The sequence below is a fragment of the Nelumbo lutea genome, chromosome 1, assembly GCF_056320005.1.
Source record: "Nelumbo lutea isolate HS-2025 chromosome 1, American lotus-T2T, whole genome shotgun sequence".
Lineage (NCBI taxonomy): Eukaryota > Viridiplantae > Streptophyta > Magnoliopsida > Proteales > Nelumbonaceae > Nelumbo > Nelumbo lutea.
This window is the reverse complement of record NC_142684.1, coordinates 147,395,477-147,421,585: the sequence shown is the minus strand read 5'-3', so window position 1 is coordinate 147,421,585 and position 26,109 is coordinate 147,395,477. Positions and strand designations below refer to the sequence as shown.

At 41.4% G+C, this 26,109-nt stretch overlaps 1 protein-coding gene and 1 long non-coding RNA gene across 5 annotated transcripts; both read left to right on the top strand.

Annotated features, from left to right (window-relative positions):
• The first annotated feature begins 104 nt into the window (after nucleotides 1-104).
• On the top strand, nucleotides 105-1,319 carry LOC148878229 (uncharacterized). The gene is made up of 2 exons (XR_016101066.1): nucleotides 105-999; nucleotides 1,131-1,319. It is a non-coding gene; the product is annotated as an uncharacterized LOC148878229 (long non-coding RNA).
• Nucleotides 1,320-16,248: 14,929 nt separating this feature from the next.
• LOC148878228 (Rho GTPase-activating protein) lies at nucleotides 16,249-25,509 on the top strand. 4 transcript variants are annotated; one of them, XR_016101064.1, is made up of 7 exons: nucleotides 16,250-16,984; nucleotides 18,096-18,939; nucleotides 19,040-19,283; nucleotides 21,686-21,773; nucleotides 21,866-21,999; nucleotides 22,802-22,864; nucleotides 25,069-25,509. XR_016101064.1 is itself a non-coding variant. In XM_088951325.1 (6 exons), exons 1-5 carry the CDS (start codon nucleotides 16,378-16,380, stop codon nucleotides 22,813-22,815), a joined length of 1,797 nt encoding a protein of 598 aa, XP_088807451.1. In that variant the 5' UTR covers nucleotides 16,250-16,377; the 3' UTR covers nucleotides 22,816-22,864; nucleotides 25,069-25,509. The 4 variants fall into 4 exon arrangements, 2 of the variants coding, with proteins under 2 accessions (XP_088807451.1, XP_088807445.1); XM_088951325.1 differs by lacking the exon at nucleotides 21,866-21,999; XR_016101063.1 differs by lacking the exons at nucleotides 21,866-21,999; nucleotides 25,069-25,509 and having other exon boundaries at nucleotides 16,249-16,984; nucleotides 21,686-21,861; nucleotides 22,802-22,851.
• Nucleotides 25,510-26,109: the final 600 nt, after the last annotated feature.

Sequence of the window (26,109 nt, the reverse complement as noted above, 5' to 3'; positions counted from 1 at the left end):
TGGCCACCATTCCTGATATTCATTGGTGGGGCATCTTGGAAACATCATTGGATGATTTCATTTAGAATCTCGTAACGGTTTAACTTCAATATGATCCATTAGGGGGGGCGCCTTCATTGACTCATCTCCGAGATACCAAGTGATGAATCAATTTTTGGTGAAGTATCAATTTTTTGTGTTAAATACTTCATCATTCGGTCTGTTTCCAAGTGGCCGATGATTTAGAGGCCGAAGTGGAGAATTTTGTTGGGCGAGGACCTAGAGGCCGAACTGCCTATTAGGTGCCAAGTTGCATATTAGGTGACGAGCTGACCAGAGGACCGAGCTACATATTAAGTGACGAGCTAATTAGAGGGTCGAGCTGCCTATTAGGTGCTGAGCTGACCAGGGCCGAGTTGCCTATTAGGTGATGAGCTGACCAGAGTATCGAGTTGCCTATTAGGTGACGAGCTGACCAGACCAAGAGATGAAGGGTGATTTGTCCCGACCTAGTAAAAAGGGGACACGTGGACACGACCTGACCAAGAAATGACAACTCAACTTGACAAGTTCAGTTCGCAACAATGGAGCTCGCGTATTCAGTCACCTTGGCACAAATGCCATGGCTTAAGGATCACCTTGGAGCAGAGCCACCTCGATGCAGGTCTCACCTCGGCATGAGGCACCTCGGTATTCAAGCCAGTTCGGAACTAAAAGGCCAAAGTACCAGTTTGGAACTAGCAGCTTGAATCGACATGTAACCAACTCTAAAGTTCTCTCCAACGACTCCCGAATCCCTCGAGATCATGATAAATTAACAGACCACGACCTTTCCGAGATCACGATAAGCACTTATCCTCACTCTGCCAGAATTGGAGGAGGAACGAGATAAGCCTTACCTATATGTTGTTCCTTCAAAGGCGGAGCGAACTCCATCTCCACATCCCGGATACCTTGGAACTCTTTCGTGTGCCCCATGAATACTCAGCTATATAAAGGCTCCAACCCCGATGGCAAAAGGTATGTGTGATTTCTCTGCTCTCTAACTCTCTACATTCTCAAAACTATTTCAGCTCGTAACAGCTTACTAACTTAAGCATCGGAGCGACCTCGTCGGGCTAACCACCCCGGGTTCTCGTCTTATTTTGCAGATTTACTTAGCTCGTCGTCCGATTGGAAGCCAAATTATCCTCCAACAGGGAGTAGTCAGATCGCGCAATATTAATTGGCGTCGTCTGTGGGAAACGCTACAAAAAGCTAAGTTCTCATCTTCTGAAAGGCTAAGTCTTCTTCCAGAAGGCTAAGTTCTCACATTTTAGAAACTAAAGCTCTCACTTTCTAATTTCCATTTTTTATGAACTCAAAGACTAAGCAGGAAGTTGATGGCCAACAGACTAAGCAGCTCTGTCGACTTTATTTCAACTTGGATAAAGCCTCATCAGTCCTCTTTGCGAGGTACCCTCTACAAGATGAGCTCTTTGTGGCTCCCGCGAGAGTTGGCAGCCAACGGACTGCATGGACGCCCTTGCCGGTCGAGCCTTCGAGGGCTCCCGCGCGAGCTGGTGACCTAAAGTTAGTAGTGTTGCCCCCGTAGGTCGAGCTCCCAATAGCTTTTTGTAGGAGTGGGTGGCCGACGTCACTAACGAGGCTGATGCAACGTAGCCGTAACTCTAAAGTATCGAACTGATAAAAGACTTCGGCACCACATAAGACCAAGTCGCCTCTTTGGCATGGGCAAAATCAAGGGTAAGGAGAGTGGACTGCGAGTCGCTCCTAGAGCCCAAGGGCTAAAGTACCGAGTTGATAAAAGACATCGACGCTACATAAGACCCAGTCGCCTCTTCGACATGAGCAAAATCAAGGGTAAGGAGAGTGGACTGCGAGGCGCTCCTAGACCCCAAGGCTGCAAACACTTGGACTCTTCCGACTTGAGAAGCAAATTGGACCGACGCTTACGAGCTCATTGAATTAGTCATTCCAGGCCAAAAGGAACAATCTACTCCCTTCGCCGAGTTACTTTCAGCTCGGGAGTGGGGGGCAATTGATGAGGGCAGATTTGGCCCTCCAATGACATTGTGACACGTGATATCTCGGAACAATTGGGTGACACCCGGAACCTCTTAGGCAACAACTTGCCTTAGCCAAGATGATGGCGACCTGGCACAGGCGCCAACTTGGCGACCTGGCACAGGCGCCGACCTGGTGACCTCGACCACAATTCAAGTCGGCAAGAAGCACCTCATCACTAGCCAAAGTGACCTCGACGCAAGGAGCGACCTCCCTCGAGGGCATGCCAGCTTGATTGAGATCTAGGTGGCGACCTACGAGACGTGCTCGCCGACAAATTCGGCATGCCTATCCCAACACTCCCACGATCCTTGGAAGTTGTCCCACGCACCAAACGTTCCGGAGGGTGGTCAACGTGCATGGCGGTTGCCTCCGGGAATCTCGGACCACTTAGGCGACCTCTCTGAAATCTCGAATGCGGTGTGTGAAGCCCACGCCAAACAATACCTATATAAAGGCACCAACCCCAATGGCATAAGGGGGGGGGGGAGCAAGTAAGCATACTCTAGCTCTCATACTTCATGATTTTTAGCTCGCAGTCTACTATGAGAGTACCGACTTAATCATCGGAGCAACCTCGCCGAGTTAGCCACCCTGGGTCCTCGACATTGATTCCTTGCAAGACTCTAAAGAACTACGAAGCTCAACAATCAATCCAGCTCGTCACCTAATAGGCAGCTCGGTACTCTGGTCAACTCGGCACCTAATAGGCAGCTTGGCCCTCTGGTCAGCTCGTCACCTAATATGCAGTTCGGCCCTTTGGTCAGCTCGACACCTAATAAGCAGCTCAGCCCTCTGGTTAGTTCGGCCTCAAGGTCCTCACCCAGCAAAATTCTCCACTTCGGCCTCTGAGTCATCGGCCACTTGGAAGCAGACCGAGTGACGAGATACTTAGCACAAAAAATTGATACTTCACCAAAAATTGATTCATCACCAAGGAAAAGGAATCATATGATGGCCATTACATGCATCAACAAAGTTTAATTGTTAGCACCAACTCCTGTTTTGGATGAATTAGGATAATACTATTACAGTATTTCTTACCTTGGTGACAAATAGCCATGATTCTACATTTTACACACTACTTGGTTGAAAACATTTGAAATGGGCCCGAGCCTAAAACACTGTAAAGATGAGCCTGAAACCCAGCCCGTAAACAGGTCGTGAGATAAAAACATACCTACGGGATGTGGCATGGGGCATGGCTTTTAAATTAAAAACTGCGCAAGCAGCCAGAAATGGAAATTTGGAAATTGGGGCAGATGGCAAAGTTTTGAGATTCTTTTATTTGAGCTCAATTCTTTACTATTTAGGGGAGTGGGATTTGGAAACTCTGGGGTTGGGGTTTCTTTGTTAATCATTTGGGTTCCATGCTGTTGGCCTAATGGCTTGAGACTTTGAAACTAGAGAGTAGAGAGTGGAACTAAATTCCCATCGGCCATCGTGACTTCTACAACTCCAATTGTAGCTTAAAGTGGGCGCTATTTTTTGAATTTTGAGAGGGGGAAAATTGGTAAACTCGTGTTTTTTTTTTCATATTTATGTGGGGATTAAGTAAATTTTATTTTCTCCATCTCCTAGGTGGGTAAATAATTTTTCCACCTAGGGGAAAGTTGCCAACGCTTGAATCGGACAAAAATACCCCTTTTAATAATAGATATTTGTCTAAAATAGTTTTTGTTTTATGGGTAAATTTCTTACTCTACCCTTTCTGTTTACCTATTGTCTTAAAGTACTCTTACTATTTCTAACAGTTGACGTTATCATTAAGTACTGACAGAAAAAACAAAATGTCTAATTTGCCATTCACTATTCTTCAAATTTTCAAAATAAAACTCAACTGATAAAAAATTCCAGGATTAGGAAGTAGATTGTTGCTCTGTCTTCGTCTTCGTTAAACACTAAAGCCCCCCCCCCCTCTCTCTCTCTCTCTCCACTGGTTGCTCCTGGGTAGAATGAACATCAAGGCGTTTATTTGCTTTTTTTTTTTTCAGCAGCAAGAGCCAAAAATCTATCGGAGACCTGTTTCAATGAAATTTGAAGACATTTTGATAATTAAACCACTATGTTTATCTGGAGGAGCATCATTGTGTCCATAACGCATTCAACATCATCGCCATCATCAATGTTTCACTTCTCTGCAACGCAAACAGAAGTTACAAAACAAACGAAGGAAACCAGGGGGCCCTCAGAATCCCACTTCTATCCCCAAAATTAAAATCCCCATGAAAGTTCAACCTCTCAAACTATCGGTTTTCATCTTGCCTTCTTACTTTTTTTTTTAACTCATCATTCAAACATTAATTAATCTCATCAAAATGCCTGTGAAGTGGGCTTAGTTGAGTTCTTAGTTGATTAATGTGCAAAATACATAAGGAGTGCTATTCATTCATGGCTTGCAATAACTAAAATCCTAAATTCAATGAAAAAATGGGCAAAAAGGAAAACATAGAAACATCATCCACCTCAAACCTTACTTTCATGTGGTGCTGGTGCTTGTGCTTGAAATTGTTCCTAATGGTGTTGTCGGTCCTCGTATGGATCCAGTGAGGGATGGGCCTATTCTGCCTCATCTTCTCGGCGAACTTCTTCTTGATTCTGAACATTTTGTGCAATGGCATTGTTGATTTCAATTCAGGTCGCAAGAACCTCTGCCACATAAAACTTAAACAAATTAAAAACCCACATTGTTAGATATTAATCGATGACACGGTTGAATCGAACTGGAGTTCAAAAAACTTGTAGAGAGAAGAAACAATACTAAAATATTATGTGTAAAGAGATTTCTAACCAAAGGATGGGTTACAGACGATGAGCCAGTAGAGCCAATGGTTTCCAACCAAAAGAATAACAAAGTTACGATGCAAGATGTACAAACCTCTGAAACTCGAAGTGATATGGTTATCATAACATCGGTTTTGAAGGTATTGCAGTCTTGAGATGGTTAAGCTGTCATGATTTGTTGTATAACTTGTTAGCCAACTGGACTTTGTCACATCGACTTGTATTCTCTATATATTCTCCAAAATGTTAATACAAAATATAGAATTCATTTTTCTCCTTAGATTCTTAGATGGTATCAGAGCAGTGAGAAAGGTTTGTTGTTTTCACTCAAACTCTGAGACAGTGTGACGAAGTGCGAAAATGGCACTAGAGATTGGAAATGAGGACATCATCGACAAAATTGCAAATCCATTGTCATCATTCTTCCTTCACCCCTTCAATTATCTTGGCACCGCCCTAGTTTCTTGCCTATTGACAGGGAAGAATTACCAAACATGGAAACACGCTATGATCATCGCACTTGGTGCCAAGAACAAAGTCGGATTCGTTGATAGCACAATCAAGATGCTAGATCGCACGAAGACAATAGAATTGGCATGCGTGGTCGAAGTGCAACTCGATGGTGACATCCTAGATTTTTAATGTTGTTGCTCAAGAGCTACACTAGAGCATAATCTATGTGGAGAATGCCTACGAGGTATGGCTTGATATGGAACACTGGTTTTCTCAGGGCAGTGTCCCTCGTATCTTCTAGCTGAAGAGAGATCTTGCGTTACTGTAGTGATAAAATATCTCTGTATCTGTGTACTACACCAAAATCAAAGGCATGTGGAATGAGTTGGCAACCTTCTCTGGCACACCGGTCTGCTCCTGCGGAGGATTTGTGAAAGAGTTCTTTGTTGAAAGAGAAAGAGAACGTGTTTATCAATTTCTTCTCAGCCTAAGTGAGAAGTTCAACGCCATCAGATCTAGTATGCTCAGTATGGAACCACTCCCAAGCGTAGCAAAGGTCTATGCCTTGATGTTGCAAGAAGAAAAACATCAAGATTTGGTGAGTCAGCAAGTGACAACAATTGAGGCCGCATCCATTGACGCAGCAACACCAAGAGCTGGAAGCTCCAAGAATGGCAATGATCGACCCCGACTACATTGTGACCACTGTAAGAAACAAGGTCACACTAAAGATCGTTGATATGAACTCGTTGGATATCCAGCCAAATGGGAAGCAAGGGGGAGATCAAAAGGAAAGCCACCTAGAAATCCATCTAACTCAAAATTCTTGACTGCCAATCAACCTACCAGTTTGAACACTAGAATATCATCGATAGCCAACCTCCCATATGAACAATATCAACAACTGTTCAACCTTCTCAATGGTGGAAAGTCCATCATGTCCAACTTTTCATGTAAGGTTACTCAACTAAACTGGTTTATGAATTCAGATGTTTGGCTACAAGACAGTGGGCCACTGATTATATGGCACCCTATCAATCTGATCTTCATACCACCAGTGATATTGGTACATGACCAATTCAATTACCAAATAGGACTTGTTTACCAGTCCAGTCCAGGGGTTATGTAACTCTTAGTCCTAAACTGATCTTGAAGGATGTGCTATTTGTCCCTAGTTTTTGCTACAATCTAGCCTCCATCAGTAAACTCACATTGCAGCTTAATTGTGCTATCATATTTTTTTCCAATTTAACACTAAAGTTTGATATGTTTGTTTTGATAATGGTTTGGAATTTCTCTTCAGGCCCATGAAGATTTCTTGGCTAATCATGGTATCATATAGCAGACCTCTTGCGTGGAAACCCCACAACAAAATGGGGTAGTGGAAAGGAAGCATAGGCATCTCCTGGAGATAGCCAAGGCCTTAAGATTTCAGTCCATTCTACCAATATAATTCTGGGGGGGAGTGCATTTTAAAAGCGACGTATATCATCAACCACCTCTCTACCCCTCTTCTTTCTGGAAAAACTCTATTTGAAATACTATATGGTCACACTCCTTATACCCATTTTCGTACTTTTGGTTGCCTTGCCTACATTGCCACAATCCAACATGACCATGATAAGTTTGCATTTCGATCCTAACGTTGTGTTTCTTGGTCTATCCACATGGACAAAAGAGATATCGACTCCTTAACATGGAAACAAATCAACTATTTGTTTCATATGATGTCAAATTCTTTGAAAATCTATTCCCTTATGCTAATGAAAAATATTTGGATCCTACTACACACATTCCAATCATCCCAACACCAGAAACTGATGATGATAATATGCTTCAACATGATTCTATTATTGCAAACTCCATCCATACAGTTGAGCCTTACAATATTGAAGTGACTACCACCACCCCATGCTTACAAGAAATTGAGCCCACACCTGATCACAACTTGCCAGATCCCACACATGTTGCAATAGGCCCCTCTCGGCCAATGTGTGTTAAACGCATCCCAACCCATCTTTCCGATTATATCTATCCCATCATTAGACCCAATATTGGCCCATGGACTTCATCCACTAGCCATCCTATATCTAATTTTCTACTCTCTTGCTTAGCTTTTCAAACTATTCAACTACCTAAGCCCACCACATATTCTCAAACAGAGTTGCCACCTAACAATATTCCCATCTTCCCAATATTGTCAACACTTGAAAATACTTATACATTGACTTTGACAGATTGCCACCTAACAAAAAGCCCATCAGATGCAAATGGGTTTACAAGATCAAGTATAAGCATGATGGTACAATCGAGCATTACAGAGCACGCCTTGTTTCAAGAGGCCATACACAAAGAGAGGACATTGATTATGCTAAGACCTTTGCCCCAGTTGCCAAATTTGTATCAGTACATTGCTTATTAGCACTTGTTGTAGCCAAAGGTTTGGAACTTCATCAAATGGATGTAAACAATGCTTTTCTTCATGGCTATCTTCACGAAGATGTGCATATTCTTCCTCCGCTAGGTTTGCTTCCTCTGGAAAGCACACATATGTGCAAATTGAATAAATCTATCTATGAGCTCAAGTAAGCATCGAGGAACTAATTTGAAACACTCATTCATGCTCTCAAACAATGTGGTTTTCATCAATCATTGGTTGACAACACACTCTTTACTAAATGCAAGTCAGGTTCATTCCTAGTTGTACTTGCATATGTGCATGATTTAGTCATCACAGGTGATGATCCTATTGCTATTAATGACCTCAAGAAATATCTCAACCATTGCTTTCCTATAAAGGATCTTGGCCATCTACAGTATTTTCTTGGGATTGAAATATCCCGCTCATCTTTTGGATTGTTTCTTAGTGAACGCAAATACACATTGGATATTCTTCAAGAAGTTGGTATATTGGGTTACAAGCCCAACTCCTTTCCAATGGAATAACAACATCATCTTGGGCTTGATTCTAGAAATCCAATAAGTGATCCTGATCGATATAGGTGCCTGGTTGGTCATCTCATTTATCTAACCATTACAAGGCCAAAACTCAGCTATGTCGTTCATACCCTCAGCCAGTTCATGGGGGATCCTCAACAACGTCATCTTGAAGCTACCATGCGTGTGCTTTGATACTAAAAGTCTTCCCCCGAGCATGGTATTTTATTGTCTTCCTCAAGTGACTTACTCCTTTGCGCCTATTGCAATTCAGATTGGACTAGATTACTTTCCTATGATCCTCTCCTTTGTCGTGGAAAATTAAGAAGTATAACACAATCTCCCGCTCTTTAATAGAAGCGAAATACCATGCCATGGTTGCAGCCACTAGCGAGCTGACATGGTTAAAGCAACTATTTGCTAATTTAGAACTTACTCATTCTTAGCCTATGCACCTTTTTTGTAACAACAAAGCTATGCTTCACATTGCAACCAGCCCCGTGTTTCATGAATGCACCAAACACATTGAGGTTGACTGACATTTCATTTGAGAGCATCTACGTTCCAAGGCTATTACCACAGTTCACATTAGCTCTCATTTCCAACTAGTTGATATATTCACTAAAGCGTTAGGGCGAGATCACCTCCATCATTTACTTTCTAAGTTGGGTGTCCATGCTCCAACTTGAGGGGGAGTATTACAATCTTGAAGACGGTTATGCCATTTTGATTTGTTGTAAAATTTGTTAGCCAACTGGACTTTGCCATACCAACCTGTATTCTCTATATATTCTCCAAAATGTTAATACAAATTATAGAATTCATTTTTCTCCTCAGATTCTTAGACAAGGAAAAATAAATACATAGACTGGAATATAGAGTACATTGGTTTTGAAGGAGAAACTCAAAGGGTATGTTAAATAGTAATATATTTGGCCACACTTGGGAATGATAAAGCCATCGGTTTTTTGGAAGCACCGCTGATAAAATTGGAACCCAAAATGAAACTGGAGTAGCACGCTAAAATTGATGTTTGTTAAGAAGATGACGATGGTGATGCTTGTGGCATCTCATTTTTCCTCTAACATTTTCATTTTCCTCCATTAAGTTTGACCTCACAACCTTTCTCGGTGGTCCTTGAAAAAATCCATAACAACTTTGTGGGCCCTCTAGAAAATCGACCTTTCTCAGTGGTCCTTATTGGGAAAAATCATTTCGAAATGAAGAAACTTTGTGGGAAAAATCTCCTCATACGTAAAACACCATCGCCACCGCCTGGTATTACTTCAAGCTCACGTTGGCCTTGAAACAAAATGGAAAAGACAACTAGATAAAGGAGAAGAACAGAGTTGGGATACTCCCTTTCACTAGCTACGAGCTCTAGAGAGGGCAAACCAAAAAGGAGACTAGCTTCCATCAGGGCAAGCTCATGCCCACAACGTTCCAACTGCCTTTTGCAACATTGCATTGGGAATATCTCCCCATGAAATAAAGCATACAAGTACGGAGATATTCTCATTGCAGAGTTGTAAAGATTGCTCGAATGAGCTTTGCCTGACCGAAGCCAAACTCACTCAAAAGGCCATTTCCAACAATAAAGGGGTAAGTTAGGGATTTTTAAAAAATATAACAATCACATGATGTCACATGTAAATGGTTTATGATGGATCATTAATGGTAAGGGAGGTTTTAGGTAATTGTTAGAAACATTGGGGTGGTACAAGACAATAATTAAATAGTAAAGGTATATTTAGTCAATTAGCTAAATAGTAGGGGTAGTTTAAGAAATTTGCCATTGTTTTATTTACTTGGGAAATAAAAGAATACGAGTAAATGTACTTATATAGGTAAGTGTTTCACAGGAAACACTTATTTAAGTGCATTTACCTAGATAAATAACTTACCAAAGAGTGAAGAAAGTTGACGTACTTCGGGAAATGCTTCGCCCAATGAAAGAGTTAGATGATTGAAGATAATGTTTGGTGAGTTAATAATGAATACACACAATCAGTGGTTCTATAATAAAATTAAGGGAAAATTCCATATTAGTACCCTGTACTTTAGGTGTAGTGTCAAGTTAGTACCCAAACTTCAAATTGTGCCACTATAGTACCTAAACTTCTAAAAACTATTAAGTTGATCCAAAACCGTTAATAGACGTTAATTATCATGTAAAAGGACCAAAATGCCCTTCACCTATCATATAATTTTCCTATGAATCGTATCGTATCTCTAACAACCTCCAATGTTGAGCTAGTTATGGATTCATGTATTCACGTCAACCATAGAAATACAAAAAAAAAAAGTGTGAATTTGTCCTTTCATAAGCGTTCACACCTTATGAAACTTACAAATAGGGGTGGATTTGAGCCGAGCCAAGCCGAATAGTACCAGGTTGCTCGGCTTGAGACTATTCTATAAGGCTCAAACTCGGTTCGAGCAGAACCTTGAGCTTGAGCTCGGCCCGAGTCAAGAGTTCATAAGCTCAAGCTCGGTTCGGCTCGGCTCATTTTATATTTTATTATAATAACATTTTATAAAAATAAAAATTATATATAATTTTTTATTTTATATTTAAAATTTTAAAAATTATAATATTTTTATAATATATATTATTTTCTATAATTTTATTCATTAGGGGTGGATCTGAGCTGGCTTGTGAGCCTCACAAGCCGAGCTCTAGTAGGCTCGAGATCGATTTTTTTAATAATCGAGCCATTGAATTAAGCTCGAGCTTGGCTGAAACCGAGCCAAGCTCGAGCAACTCGTGAAAAGCTTGGCTCGTTGCCACCCCTACTTACAAAATAGAAACCCAGAAGCCAGAACAGCCTTCGAGGGAACACCTGATTGTACCTGTTTTGCTACTGCTAGTAGGGGGAAGAACAACAAGACCCATTAAGGACATAGGCAAATAAAAAGACAATGCAGGTGGGGAGTTGAATTTCTACTCTCTTTTGTTGAAGAAGGATTGTACCTATTTTGATGCTCTTGCTGGGTTTGAAAGATTTCAAGTACAGTTTATTAGGTTTCTGGATGCAGATAGACAAATTTAGATTGTTGGGTTTAATTTGAATTGGGTTTTGGGTTTGAAGAAGAAGGGAATCTAATGAAATTCAGATAGAGCTTTTTCTCGGGTTTTAACTTTGAATTGGTTGACTTCGAATGGGTCATTATTTTTTTAGGGGGTGAGTTTGGAACCATGAGAGTTGGATTAGCATGATCCAACAAACTCTAACATCGGGGGCAGCCAATGTTCTCAACCACTCGATTATTGTGGTTGTTCATCGAAACCATGACCAGACCACTCCACTTTATGTTCCTACTACCCTTTAGGCTTCGCTATCTAGTTACCTTCGCCAGGCATGTATCCGATCCCACCTCAATTTGTCCTACCCGCTTTAGTGACAGGTAGGTTCTTTCATGTTGTTGGTGCTATGTTACCGTTCTTTTTGGGTTTTCCATCCTCATTGTTGTTGTTGCTTCTTATGATCATAGAGGATGGGGATTTCCTTTGTACTCTTATAATTTCTTTTTGTTAAAATAACCGAGTTCCATGTAAGCACCTGATGAGGGCAGATTTGGCCCTTCACTAACATCATGACACATGGCATATCAGAGCAGCTAGACAACATCCCAGCATCACCTAGGTGACAACTTGCCTTAGCCAAAATAGGGTCCCAGCTGGCGACCTGCCTCTGCCGTCGACCTGGCGATCTGCCTCTATCGCCGACCTGGCAACCTACCTCTCTGGAAGCTTGCTAGTTGTCTCCGAACCTTTTGGGATCACGTTGCGTAACCGTAGGCCTTATCCTCATCTTGCTCAAATCGAAGGGAAATGGTAAGCCTTATTAACTGGCACGTTATTCTCCTTCCAAAGCAGAACGGACCCCCTACATTGTGAGCCGAGGATTTGGGGAGTGTTTTGCAATACCCACGGTAGCCCAATTATATAAGGGCATTAGCCCCTAAGACCCAGGTAGATGCGTAATTTATTCTCGCAGCTCTCCAACTCTCTCACATTTAGCTATCTTAAAATCTCTTATTCGCTAACTTAAGCATCGGAGTGCCCACCCTGGGTAAAGAAACCCGGGCACTTTGACACTGTTTCCTTGTAGGTCGCATTAGAGCCACCTCTCCAGCTCGCCACCATTTAGCAAGGCATCAGAGCCACCTCTCCAGCTCGTCACCCTTCAGCTAGACATTAGATCCACCTCTCCAACTCGTCACCACTCAGTTAGGCGTCAGAGCCACCTCTCCAGCTCGTCACCACTCAGTTAGACATTAGAGCCACTTCTCCAGCTCGTCACCATTTAGCTAGGCATCAGAGCCACCTCTCCAGCTCATCACCATTTAGTTAGGCATCAAAGCCACCTCTCCAGCTCGTCACCACTCAACTAGACATCAGATCCACCTCTCCAGGTCGTCACCATTTATCTAGGCATCAGAGCCATCTCTCCAGGTCGTCACCATTTATCTAGGCATTAGAGCCACCTCTCCAGGTTGTCACCATTTATCTAGGCATCAGAGCCACCTCTCTAGCTCGTCACCATTCAGCTAAACATCAGAGCCACTTCTCCAGTTCGTCACCACTCAGTTAGGCGTTAGAGCCAACTCTCCAACTCGTCACCACTCATTAGGCATTAGAGCCACCTCTCCAGCTCGTAACCATTCAGCTAGGCATCAGAGCCACCTCTCCAGCTCGTCACCATTCAGCTAGGCATTAGAGCCACCTCTCCAGCTCGTCACCATTCAGCTAGGCGTCCAAGCCACCTTCCAGGTAGGAACCATTTAGTTAGGCATCCAAGCCACATTCTAGGTAGGGATTATTCAGCCAGGCATCCGAGTCACGTGCCATCCAGGAGCTGTCAAAATGCGCATCATCAATTGGCGTCGTCTGTGGGAAACACTACAAAAGGCTATGTTCTCACCCAATTCTTTGAGCCTCAAGTAATAACATATTCAAGCAACAACAACAACGCTTGATCGAAAGAACCCCCTAGGCGGGCAGAAGCAAAATGATTAGCCCAAACGAGTTCTCATAGTCTTGCCTGGACAGAATCTCCCTAATTGTGAGGCCACCCCCATATGTCGAGCTCTATGTGCTTTCTGTAAGAGTTGATGGCCAATAGAATGTGAGGCCACCCCACAGGTCGAGCCCTCTGTGGTTCCTATGGGAGTTGATAGCCAACAAATTGTGAGGTCACACTGCAAATCGCCCCCATATGTCGAGCTCTACGTGCTTTACGTGGGAGTTGATGACCAGCAGGTTGTGGAGCTGCACTTGCAGGTCAGTCCTGCCGAGGTGACGAGGCGTCTATAGGCCAAGGTGCTGAGAGCAAAACTAGACAGTCAAAATTCCGATGACCTGGAGACCTGCTTCCGTCGGTCTAATGACCTACTTTCACCGACCTAGCGATTTGCCTTTGCCACCGAGATGGCGACCTACCTCTGCCGACCTGGCAACACACGTAATCAGCCCAGACGAGTCTTGTCAGCCCTATTCGCGAGGTCCCCTACATGCCGAGCCCTCCGTGGCTCCCCTGGAATTGGCGGCCAATGGACTATAGTCACCCTTGCGGGTTGAGCCTTTCAAGGTTCCCATGCGAGCTGGCAACCTGTAGTTAGTAAAGCTGCCCCCACTAGTTGAGCTCCTTGTGGCTTATCGTAGGAGTAAATGACCAACACCTTAGAGGACTGACACAATGCAGCCGTGACACCGACCCACTATTTAAATTCCAACATCAACACACATATCGCAAGGGGAAGCCAAATCGCTTTCAGCATCAAGGACCCCTAAACTGACCTCGAAATATGTTGGTAACAGGCCAAAGGACCAACAACGAAGCACGAATCTACTCCCTTTGCTGAGATGATCTCAGGTCGGGAGTGGGGGGCAATTGATGAGGGCAGATTTGGCCCTCCACTAACATCATGACACATGGCATATCAAAACAACTGGACTACATCCCAGCATCACCTAGGCAACAACTTGTCTTAGCCAAAATGGGGTCCTAGCTGGCGACCTACCTTTATCGCTGACATGGTAACCTACCTCTACCGCCGACCTGACAACCTACTTCTATTGCCGACCTGGTGACCTGCCTCTACCGCCGACCAGATGACCTACTTTTGCTGCCGACCCGACGACTTGCCTCTGTCGCCGACCTGGCAATCTGCCTTTGTCGCTGACCTAGAAACCTACCTATCTAAAAGCTTGTCAGTTGTCTCCGAACCTTTCGGGATCACGTCGCATATCCGTAGGCCTTATCCTCATCCCGCCCCAACCAGAGGGAAACGGTAAGCCTTATTAACTGGCATGTTATCCTACTTCTAAAGCGGAACTGACCCCTACGTTGTGGGCCGAAGATTCCGGGAGCATTTCGCAATACCCACAACAACCCAACTATATAAAGGGCATCAGCCCCTAAGACCCAGGTAGATGCACAATTTAGTTCTCGCAACTCTCCAACTCTCTCACATTTAGCTATCTTAAAATCTCTGATTCGCTAACTTAAGCATCGGAGTGCCCACCCTGGGTAAAGCAACCTGGGCACTTTGATACTATTTCCTTGCAGGTCGAATCAGAGCCGCCTCTTCAGCTCGTCACCGTTCAGCTAGACATTAGATCCACCTCTCCAACTCGTCACCACTCAATTAGGCGTCAGAGCCACCTCTCTAGCTCGTCACCACTCAGTTAGACATTAGAGCCACTTCTCCAGCTCGTCACCACTCAGTTAGACATCAGAGCCACCTCTCTAACTCGTCACCATTCAGCTAGACATCAAAGCCACCTCTCCAACTTGTCATCACTCAGTTAGGCATAAGAGCCACCTCTCTAGCTCGTCACCACTCAGTTAGACATCAGACCCACTCTCCAACTCGTTACCATTCAGCTAGGCATCAGAGCCACCTCTCCAGCTCGTCACCATTTATCTAGGCATCAGAGCCATTTCTCCAGCTCGTCACCACTCAGCTAGACATCAGAGCCACCTCTCCAGCTCGTCACCAGAGCCACCTCTCCAGCTCGTCACCATTCAGCTAGACATCAAAGCCACTTCTCCAGCTCGTCACCACTCAGCTAGACATCAGATCCACCTCTCCAGCTTATCACGACTCAGTTAGGCATCAGAGCCACCTCTCCAGCTCGTCACCATTTAGCTAGGCATCAGAGCCACCTCTCCAGCTCGTCACCATTCAGCTAGACATCAAAGCCACTTCTCCAGCTCATCACCACTCAGCTAGACATCAGATCCACCTCTCCAGCTTGTCACGACTCAGTTAGGCATCAGAGCCACCTCTCCAACTCGTCACCATTCAGCTAGGCATCAGAGACACCTCTCTAGCTCATCACCATTAAGCTAGGCATCCAAGCCACCTTCCAGGTAAGAACCATTCAGCTAGGCATCCAAGCCATATTTCAGATAGGGATTATTCAACCAGACATCCAAGTCACCTGCCAGCCGAGAGCTGCAGAAATGCACATCATCAGCACCGTTGTTTTTTACCTTATATGGTTATGACCTTCATAGTTCATACCATCCTTGTCCTTATCACCGTTTCCCATCCCTCCTTGTTTTGGTTAGAGGTGGGCCTACCATTTAAAGGTAAAACCATAAAAGACAATGAACAGTGTCTTCATTAGTCCAAAATCTCAAACACCTCATCTAATTCAGTCTCAACAGTATATTCTTTGAAGGTATAACACAATGAACAATGTCTTCTTTTGAAGGGCAATTTTGACATTTTCAAAAAAATTAAGTTGCACATGTCATCAAATGATTAAATAATTGATAGACTGCTAACTATAAGGACTAAATTGATAGTTTTTTACAATTTAAGTACTACAATGGCATGATTTAAAGTTTGGGTACTAACTTGACACTATGCATGATACTCATCTGAAATTTTCCCTAAAATAAAAGTTCTGTTCGGTCCAATATTCAAAATTTGACAAACTCTAAGAAAAGGTGCACATACCTTATAAAGTCCAAATAACTCAATTCATAAGGGGAATACATATCTTACCCATCTAAACACCAAAGTGAATGGGTTCTCTGCTACCAAACCAGGCCCACGGGCTGCCACATTCATCTTTGGGCCTATAAAGAAAAGGATCTATTATGCATTTGTAATTTACGGAAATATGGATGGGTAGTTATGTCATTTCAAATTGCTCGATGGAGTCGCTGCTCCAAATTCCGAGTTTCCAACCCATCCCCGCTCGCCACGCTCGCCACTCGCTCCTTGGCCCTTGCCTGCAAAGTGCGAGCCCATTACATTGTCGTTCAGTTTTTGGCGCAAAAGGGTCGAAATTTTTATGTAAAATTCAACTCAAATTTCATTCAAAATCATCTATCCTCCCTCCAATTCTCTCTCTCTCTCTCTTTATATCTCGTCCCCATCTCTCTCTCTTTCTCTCACGACATTTCCATGGAGGATTTTACAGCTCCATCGTTTTCTCTTGGCCTGGATTTGGACTTCGATTCAGAACCCCAAACAGCTCCAATAGAAGCATCGCCTTCTCAAGAGGCCCCGGAAACATCAAATAATGCAAGCTTTGAGACCTTCCAAGACGATGGAGATTTCCAACTTCCAGCTTTGGATCCAGGTCTACAATCTGAAGATCCTCCTCCGAGGCTCAAGCGGCTTAAGCGGGGACCTGCGCCTCAGTTGTCTCGTGTCTTCGATAAACAACCTGCGCCTCCCTATTTGGGTTTTGATGATGACATTGAGGAGTTCTCATCCCAAGAGGACCCACGAGAAGGTAAGAACTTACGACGCTTTTGTTTTTGTTTTGTTTTTTTTTTTATGTTTTTTTTTTTTAATGCTGGAATTTCTTTCCGTGATTAATTTACACGGAGTGGAAAAATTCTCATTTGAAATCAATTCTGTTACGTATATGCCAGTAACTCAAACTTGGGAAATGTGTTTGGGAGTCGATTTAGGAGGCAATAGTAAACGAACAAAAAAATTGTCACAGTCTAGAGTGGACTTCGTTGCAGATGTTCGACTCAACTAGTTCAGAAACGAGGGTAATGGTAATGATCAGCCTGAAGGAACAAAAGAGAAGAAAATATTTTAGAATGCAGTAGTGGCTTCAACATCATTGATGTACCAATATAGAATCCGAGAACCGTGTAAATTACCGTATTAGCATCCTGAAATTCTTAAAACCTAGATGTCATGGATTACGTGCTTGATAAAATATTAACTAGACCCACAAACAAAGTCACTTAGAACCAATTTTTAGGCAAGATGGTATTGTTTCAGGAGCAACTAGTAACAACATACGGTCCAATGGGAAATGGCAAATGGCACAATCAAATATAAGCACAAGAAACGCTGGCTATTGCATCCATATCCTAATTTGGAGCAGTTGTTGACATCGAAACAAAGAAATTACTTATGTGGAGCTCTCTAATTGCATTTGTAGTTTCAGGTGTGTGGGTACAGAGATCAGAAAATTATTTGCTGATTTGCTTGCTAAACATGGTGCAATTGTATTGGGGGATAACAAATTATTATTATTTTTTGTAAATCTGTATGCAAAGGGGTTACTGGGTTAGGTGGTGCAAAACCAGCCTAACAGAACAATCATTTGTACATAACATTTATTTCATAATTAATAAAGTTTTCTGTTAACAATAGAAAAAATATTTGTTGTTGATTCCCAGCTTTTGTTCTTAGGATCTCCTTCAAGTAGTTCCACCTTTGGTGGTATGTCTTTATTTTCATCCCTCTTTTCTAGGGAAGTAGGGATATTATTGTTGACTTAAAACTTTACGTGAGATTTAATCCAATTACCCTTGCTTAGGTACATTTATAGCCTTTTCAACATGCTTATCAAAGAATTCATTGTTGTTTCATTTTTTTAGTTGTTAAAACAGTTAAGCATTCAGCAAGACAAAATCGTTCTGCATGTAGCAGTTCAAAGTTTCCATTGCATGGTCATAGGGCCCTTATGACACAGTCAAACCGCAAGGCAAAGGTACAGATAAGCGCACCAGTGTCCAATGCCTCAACTTCTGCGAATCTGGATGCAAGCAGCAGCAAGTTGATGTTTCCAAATTTAACCATTAGCCCCCTTAGGAGATTCCAATTGCTTGATTCTGATTCAGAGGATCCTTCTTCCAGTGTAGATGCATGTGAAGATGCTATTAAGACTAAGACATCTCCAATAGAGAGACAGTACAAGCCTACCCAAGTTGCAACTTGGAATCAACAGAAGGGAGTAGAAACTTCAAAAGTTACAGTCCAAGATGAGGATTTATGGAAAGGTTTTTGTCCACAAAAGAATATAAGTATTTCTACACCTGGTCTGGATGAATATTGTGACGAACACTTCCAGTCATTGAAGAATAACAATTCTTGGCAGAGGATGGAGAGTGATATATGCCTAAGTTCCAAAAGCCACATGAAAAGCAATAGCAGCAAAGTAAATGTCTTTCAGAGAATGGAGGGAGATGTATGTGCTAACAGCTCCAGAACTGATCAAAAGAGCAGCACCAGTGGAAAGGATGAGTGGATTAGGAACCTGGAAGATTATTTTCCTCCTGCTCGTGATTATCAAAAAAAATTTCCTCCTGCTCATCAGTATTTTTATCATGGTGACCCAAGGATTAGGAGATTAGTCCGCAACCGCTTATGTAACTTTTTCCCTCTTGGTGCTTTGAATCACAGAGAAAGGATGCAACCTGATGCAGCAGTAATTGATTACATGTAATTCATCTATTTCATCTTACATTATATATTTGTAGTTACTGATATTGTGGGAAATTTTTTATGCATGTTTTAACACTCCATATAAATGTCACTGCAGGAGTCAATTTGGCCATAAAGAAGGCCATCAATTACAAGAAAATGGAAAGACAAGCCTTGGAGGTAGCAAAAAAAGGGGCAGACAGAACTCAAAACTTTCGAAGGCTGAAGAGATCTCACAAGCTTCTGGAAGCTGGGTCAACCCTAGAAGCAATGCTAACAATCCAAGAGATGCTGGAAAAAGACGAGTTCATGCAAATGGTTGCTCTAGTGGTCACTGGTTTACAGGACAAGATGGAAGAAAGGTATACAAAAATGTTATTTAGTGCTTGGTTTTTGGTCATTCAAATCAGTTCTATGTTTAACCAAATTGAATCCATTTTGTGTCTGTTTCTTCATAAGCATTTCTAGGAAATTCATGGGAACCATAAAGTTACTCTTTATGCACCAAGTAGAAACATCACCACTCCAAGTAGGAATGGCAACGGTGCGGGGCGGGGTTGGGTTTTGCCTGCCCCATACCCAACCCTGAAATCAAATTCCCCGCTCTGTACACGCCCCAAACTTCGGCAGGGCTAAAAATCCTAACCCCATCCCCGTCCTCGTGAGGAACCGGGATCCTCGACTTTGCCCCGTACCCCCACCCAGCCCTGCCCCTGTCATTCTTACTTGTATACTTATTAATTAATTTATTTTTATTTTTTTGAAACCTACCTAGAGGCTAGAACTATTTTATATTATGTAATACAATATAGTATAATTTAATATATAATACAATATATATTAGTATATATTAATTTGTGATTTTTATTTATGTGTAATGTGAATTTCTTATTGTTTATTAGCGATAGGAATTCTCTTGTTGAGACCCTATGAATAGATTGAAACCTCAGATTTATACTAGAACCACGATGATTCAATAAAGCCCTAAGCTAAGTCCAAAGGTTCTCTGAGTAAGAACCATTTGATCATCACTTATTCAATGAATAGATGTAATGACTCAAAATCCTGAGAAACGTTTGTCTTTTGGTCAAAATAAGCATAAGAAGGATTTAGCGCAGCCGTTTTCTTGCTGAGTGCTAACGCGCGCCCTTCCGTTTTTCAGCCGGGCGAGACAAGCTACCTTTAGCTAGGAGCCTCTTTTCCTCCTGCCCAGCTCCCCAAAAACAACGTTCGACTTGCATTCAGCAAACCGAGGCCCTGCGTGCGCCAGATCGCCGACGAATAATAGGTACCCCCACCCCAGGCAGAGTTAGTGAGCCATGTAATAGGCGACCATTTTGCGTGGTTCAGGGGGCACTTGAGTCAGCCCCTTCTTTTGCAATACTTAATAAGGTCTCTCATGGCCCAATTATTATTACATATATATATATATATATATATATATATATATATATATTAAGTTATATAATATAGTTGGGGCAGGGTGGACAAATACCGTCCTTGCCTTGTCCTTGACCCTAGGGTTTCGGGCTTTCCTTGAACTCGCCCTGAGCCTTGATCAGTTTTAAAAAAACCCACCCCGATTGGGGTGGGGCCCCACAGAGACGGGTCAAATTGCCATCTTTAACTCCAAGGCATATAAATTAAAATCACTAATTTCTTGTAACTTTCACACTCCTTTAGAACCTTAATTAGGGTGGAAATGATTAGCTATTTCTCTTCAATATACTATTTTATAGGTTACCACTTTTGAAAATGAAGCATATTCACTTAATTATTTTATAGGTTACCACTTTTATAGGGTGGAAGTGAAGCATATTCACTTCATTATATGTTACCACTGACTTTTGATGAATGCCAGCTGATAGGTTTCCACTTTTATGATACTGGTTGATTAGGTATCATGTCATTTTAGTATCATAGTTGGACTCTTTCTTTAAATAACTCAGTTGAACCTAGACTATAGAAATTTATTAGGATAAAAGTTTATCATAATTCAGGGGCAGGTAGTGTGTTCTGTAATATCTTTGGAAGTGAGCAGGATGGTTCAATTGTATTTTAATGAGGGATAATGCATCTTTTTCTCTGTATTCTTTTTCCTTAATCTGATTTTAGTAAATTATTACAGTTGTTCCTTTTGAGCAAATGCCATACATCTTGTCAAATTTCGATCATCAAATTTTAATACAATAGGGTTCCTGAAGCACATGCACATAGATCTAGAATGGTCATATTAAAATAGTGTATCCTTTATAGATTATTCTCTTTTATAGATCTAGCATTTGAAACTATTTAGCACCCTTCTCTTATATGAATTTCGCAGTCACTTCTAGGGTACTTAGAAGGCTCCAATTTGTTCCACACTGTCCCTTGGATAAGACAACTTGGTTGGAGCATTTGATTTAGGTTTTGGCCCTATGGTTCTAAACTCTCCCACATTTGGAATTAAGGGGTTACTCTACATATTAAGATCCACTCAAAAGTTGACCAACCAACATGCATCTTTAAATTTTCAATAAGATTTCTCTTCTTACAAGAATATCCACCAACCCCCAAGAACCATTTTTGTGCAAGTTGGAAGTTAAGCTCTTTGAATGTAAATATTTAGCTCTTGTTTTTGCTCATAAAGATTGAGGTTCCATAAAGAGCCACTATGCAAATTTGGCCAGCAAGGCCAAATTAAAATGATGTGTTTATTTGCTAATAAGATCCCAGCTCACCCAATTAATTCTATTCTTTATGGGCATGGGGCAAAGTCTTTTAGGTTCAACATTTTTCCATGAATAAAGGTGAGGACAGGGATATGAAGACACCTTTGCAGCACCAAACTAAGTTGCAGCATGTCTCCCAAGGTCAATTAGGGAAACTAACTAAATGATGTGATCAGCAAACTCTTCTTCTTTACTAAATACACAGCTGCTAACAGTTGGCGAATATTGTGTAGGTTTCTTTTAGTTCCCCTCTATACACACACTGAGACACATGCATACACAGACGGGGAAAGGGAGAAAAAAGCATGACATAGTGGTAACGTCATCAGATTCATCACTCATCAGAAGTGCCAACTATGGTGTCTGGGTTGGTTATCTTTTTTCCCTTTTTCATCAGTTTAAAAAAATGAAAATGCAGGAATACAAAACTGAGTGAATCAGAAAGAGTGATCCATGCTGGAGAAAAAATCCCATAGAAGATAATCCCAACATAGTCTACTATGAGTGGATAGGCACGAAATTCATTATTTAGGTCCATGAATGCTAATTTGACAAGAATTTGTTTTTACCTCTGACATGTATGATTTAACAATATGCTTGGAAGCTCTGTATTGTTGAGTCTTTGATAGCTTAGATGCGATGGGTTGATGGTTTTTTCAGTAGTTGGAGATCTTTGTCACCGTCTCTTGTTGGCTGTTTTTGGTTCAGAATCATGGGTGGGAGGTTCAGTGTTTTCTTCTTTGGGATTTGTAAGGGGAACTCCTTGTTGGGGGAATGGACCCCTCTGGATCTATGTTGTTGTCTGGATCCTGTTTTACTATGAATTTGATCTTCTATTAATAAACTTTACCTTCAAAAAAAAGTGCAGGGCATATACATGATGCTAGATACATGTTTGAACCACACAAATGCTAACCCTTCAAATAATGTTAATGATGAGTTACAATTGAGTTCTATGTTTTACTAAAAAGAAAAGGCAAAAATGAAGATTCCATACTGGTTTCTCATAGACAGACACATTCTCCAGTATCATGCTTTTCCGCTTTTTTTTAATAATCTTATGCACAGTTTTTCAAATATGTTTATTGTTGATGCATGCTTGGTTGTTTCTCCTGTGTTCATGATTTATAACAACCTGTTTTTAAATGTGCGTTTCTGAATTTTTTCAGGTTTATGTGACTAGGAATGGACAAGAGTTGACAGGTGCAACTGCTTATAGGCATTATAGAAAGGTACATGTAGATAAATGTGCTGGTGTGTTATCTCTGTGCATATGAACTAATTAAAAAAGGCAATTACCCAATATTGGTCCCAGCTATCTGGGGTCTTGGGGGGGTAGACTGGATACAGAGTTACAGACCTAACTTTTGACATTTTTTGAACAAAGTTGTTGCTCTCACACTTGAACCCATGTTCTTGCATTTGTCAGCCTGAAATTTTATCATTTACCATGCAATGGCCTCTTGTGTCTGAACTAATCAGCTTTTATTTATTTCACTCTTTTGTGCTATTGGTTCACTGAACTCACATACCAAGTACCAACTAAGCTTTGCTTGTTCTTGAAAAATCTAGTGTCAATTTTCATTTAAAATCATTTAGCTCAGAAAATATTAACGTTCTTGAACAAATTGGTCATTTGACAACATTAAAGACAGTAACTCAAGCCCTTTCTAGTGCAATTATTCATATGTTCACAATTCAAGATTCATGCTTCCTTTATTACCATATAATTGCCACTGCCAAGTGGCTGCAAACATGAGGAAATGGAAGAATCAACAATTTGTGAAGGATCAGAGCTATAAAGCACAAATCATTCTGTTAGGAAGGCTTAGCGTTCCATCAAGTAGCTTGAGCTACATTGCACCAATGGTTGTCAATGGTTTGGACCATGATCTGGATTTGATCTGATTGATCTGGATACGGATATCAAAGTGTAAATTTGTTTACAATGAAATCTGAACCCCCAATCACATCCTGTAAAGATCTGTTTCAACAATATTTTTTTATTGGAAACAGTAACTTCCATTGGACTTGATAGTTAATCATGTACACTGTCAACCATTCAGAATACGAGTGGACCCCAAACAACTTTAAATTCTTGCAGCACAGCCAAAAAAAGGTTTTCCCTGAAGGTCCCCTGCTTTGCTAGTGTATCAGCCACAGAATTGGCTGACCTTCTTACCCACTTGAGTGTTACTCCAGCTTCCCTTGCTAGGTAAAGTATTTCCTTCATTTGTTGTCTAAGAGTCCATACACCCAAGCTTTTTGTCTGTAGCCCTCCTATTAACAGTTAGTCTCCTTCCACCTCAATGAATATTACAATGAATATGATTGTATCTTGTTACTGAGCCAAAAGAAATAATTGTACATTGTTTAAAGTCAGTTTAATGTGCTATTTTAGTATTGTTTAACTCATGGTTTTTGAACTACTGTTGACCTGGATGGTCAGACTGTTTGGCCTGGGAACCATCCAGGCAACTGGTTCTGTTTTACCCCAAACCTGGTCCCTGTCCAAAAACCGCTGAATTGGTCAACAACCTGTTGACCTGGGTGGGCAAACCGTCGACCCGTTTGACCTGTTCAATGGTTTTGGCCATTTTTTATTTTAATTATTTTTTAATTTTTTGTCAGAATGGGCACCACCTGTTCAAACCAGACAGTTGAACCATTGACCCAGAAACCGGTGGCCAGAATTGCTCTGGTTCTGGGTCGTTTTTTAAAACATTGGTTTAAGTAGATAGTTGTAAGTTGAAGTCCCATGGAGATGAGTTTGTAGTTGATTTCACTAAGAACATACAATATACAAATGCAGTCATAGTCCGACCTGAGTAAAGTAGTTGGATTTAGGTCAAATTGTCAGATGCTGCATCCTGCATATAGAAAATATATAATCAGATTGAATTCATATCTGGGTGTATTGGATCTGAATCTGACCTGTTTACTGCTGTACCTAGGTTGAGCTGTCATCGTATGGGATTGGCTACATAAATCCTGTTTCACCATTCCATTCTGTTCAGCTATACCAATTAATTATGAGACCTAGTCTGAGATGTATCTTACTGTTTAATGTAATAAATTAATAATTGTAATTTGTAAACACCTGTTAATTTTATAGTTACTGATAATGCTTAGCTCTAATGCTAAATATAAGAAAAGAGAAACAAAACCAAAATAGTTAATATATCCCTTCATGTATAATTGCCTAAAATTTGATCAGGTAATTCTACAACATGATGCATATGCATTTGTAATACAAACATTGTCCACTAGGCGAGGCCTGCATGGATTTTTTACTTGCTGTTTGTTTACCAGGATCATCATGTTATTGGCTTTAATGTTTTGGCCCGGTTGTGATTGAAATATGGCATCTGCTGTGGTTTTTTTATGTATCAACCATAAATTTGTTACATTTGACAGTTTTACTCTTTTCTTACAGGAGAGTGGGAAGGGGTTTAAGAAGGCTAGGAAGAAAGTTACTGCCAAGAAGTCAAAACGATAGGATTTACCATTGCCTTGTATTGCTTTGTCATTCTCATGCCTCATGTTTTCAATTATACAACTTCGTCGAGATTACTCAGCACAGAAGAAACTGGAAGAGTAGTTTTTCACATTCACTGATTACAGATGGTGTACCCTGCTGACCTGCTCTAATGTCCCTGGACTGAACTTCAATTATGTGCTTAGCTTAGAACCACTATGGAAGTTGGGAGCCATATGGTACTCTACGGATTGTGAAGAGATTGTGATGGCCCATCCTATTCCACTTTGAACCTAAAAACATGAAGCCAATAAAACGTGGTATACTTGTAACATTGGTCTTTCTCTACTATTTTCGAACCCAAATTTCATCAAATAAGCAACAAGTTCGGGTTGAATATTTCTTGCTGTTTCTTTTCCTGTTTGGCTGTTCCAATTGTGGATGGATCGACTTTTAAAATATTATCTTCCTCTGGTCATTATGTTGCTTTTCTATAATGAAGATTTGCCAATGGTTTATTGGGAGAAACCAGATGTTGGGAGTGAAGGCTAATGGAGACAAAGGTCAAGGGAACATGGTAATTGGTATGGTTGGCAAGCCCAACAATCTTCAATTGCAAGCTGGAAAAAAGGCTGTTTCTGGAGCAAGAGGGAAAAGGAAACAGAACAAGAGAGTATGGGAATAGGTATCATTTCTGAATGATTAATTACATAATGGTTGGCAATGGTGGCCAAAGCCGCCACCAGATCACTTTGATTTGGGTAAGAAAAGAAACCTGAAAAGATGTTCTCCACAAACTTGGAACTCTATTTTGCAACATTGTTAACTTGCTAAGCAATGAGCGATTAATTGAAACTTCGAAAGTTTTTACAAGCTACCTATTATGAATTTCAGTGGCTGGAACGGGTATTACTTTGAAGCATCCTGGTCAAACATCTTACTCCGTTAACAGTGTGCATATTCTCATTAATATCATTTTCAGAAAGAAAGGCAACCTCG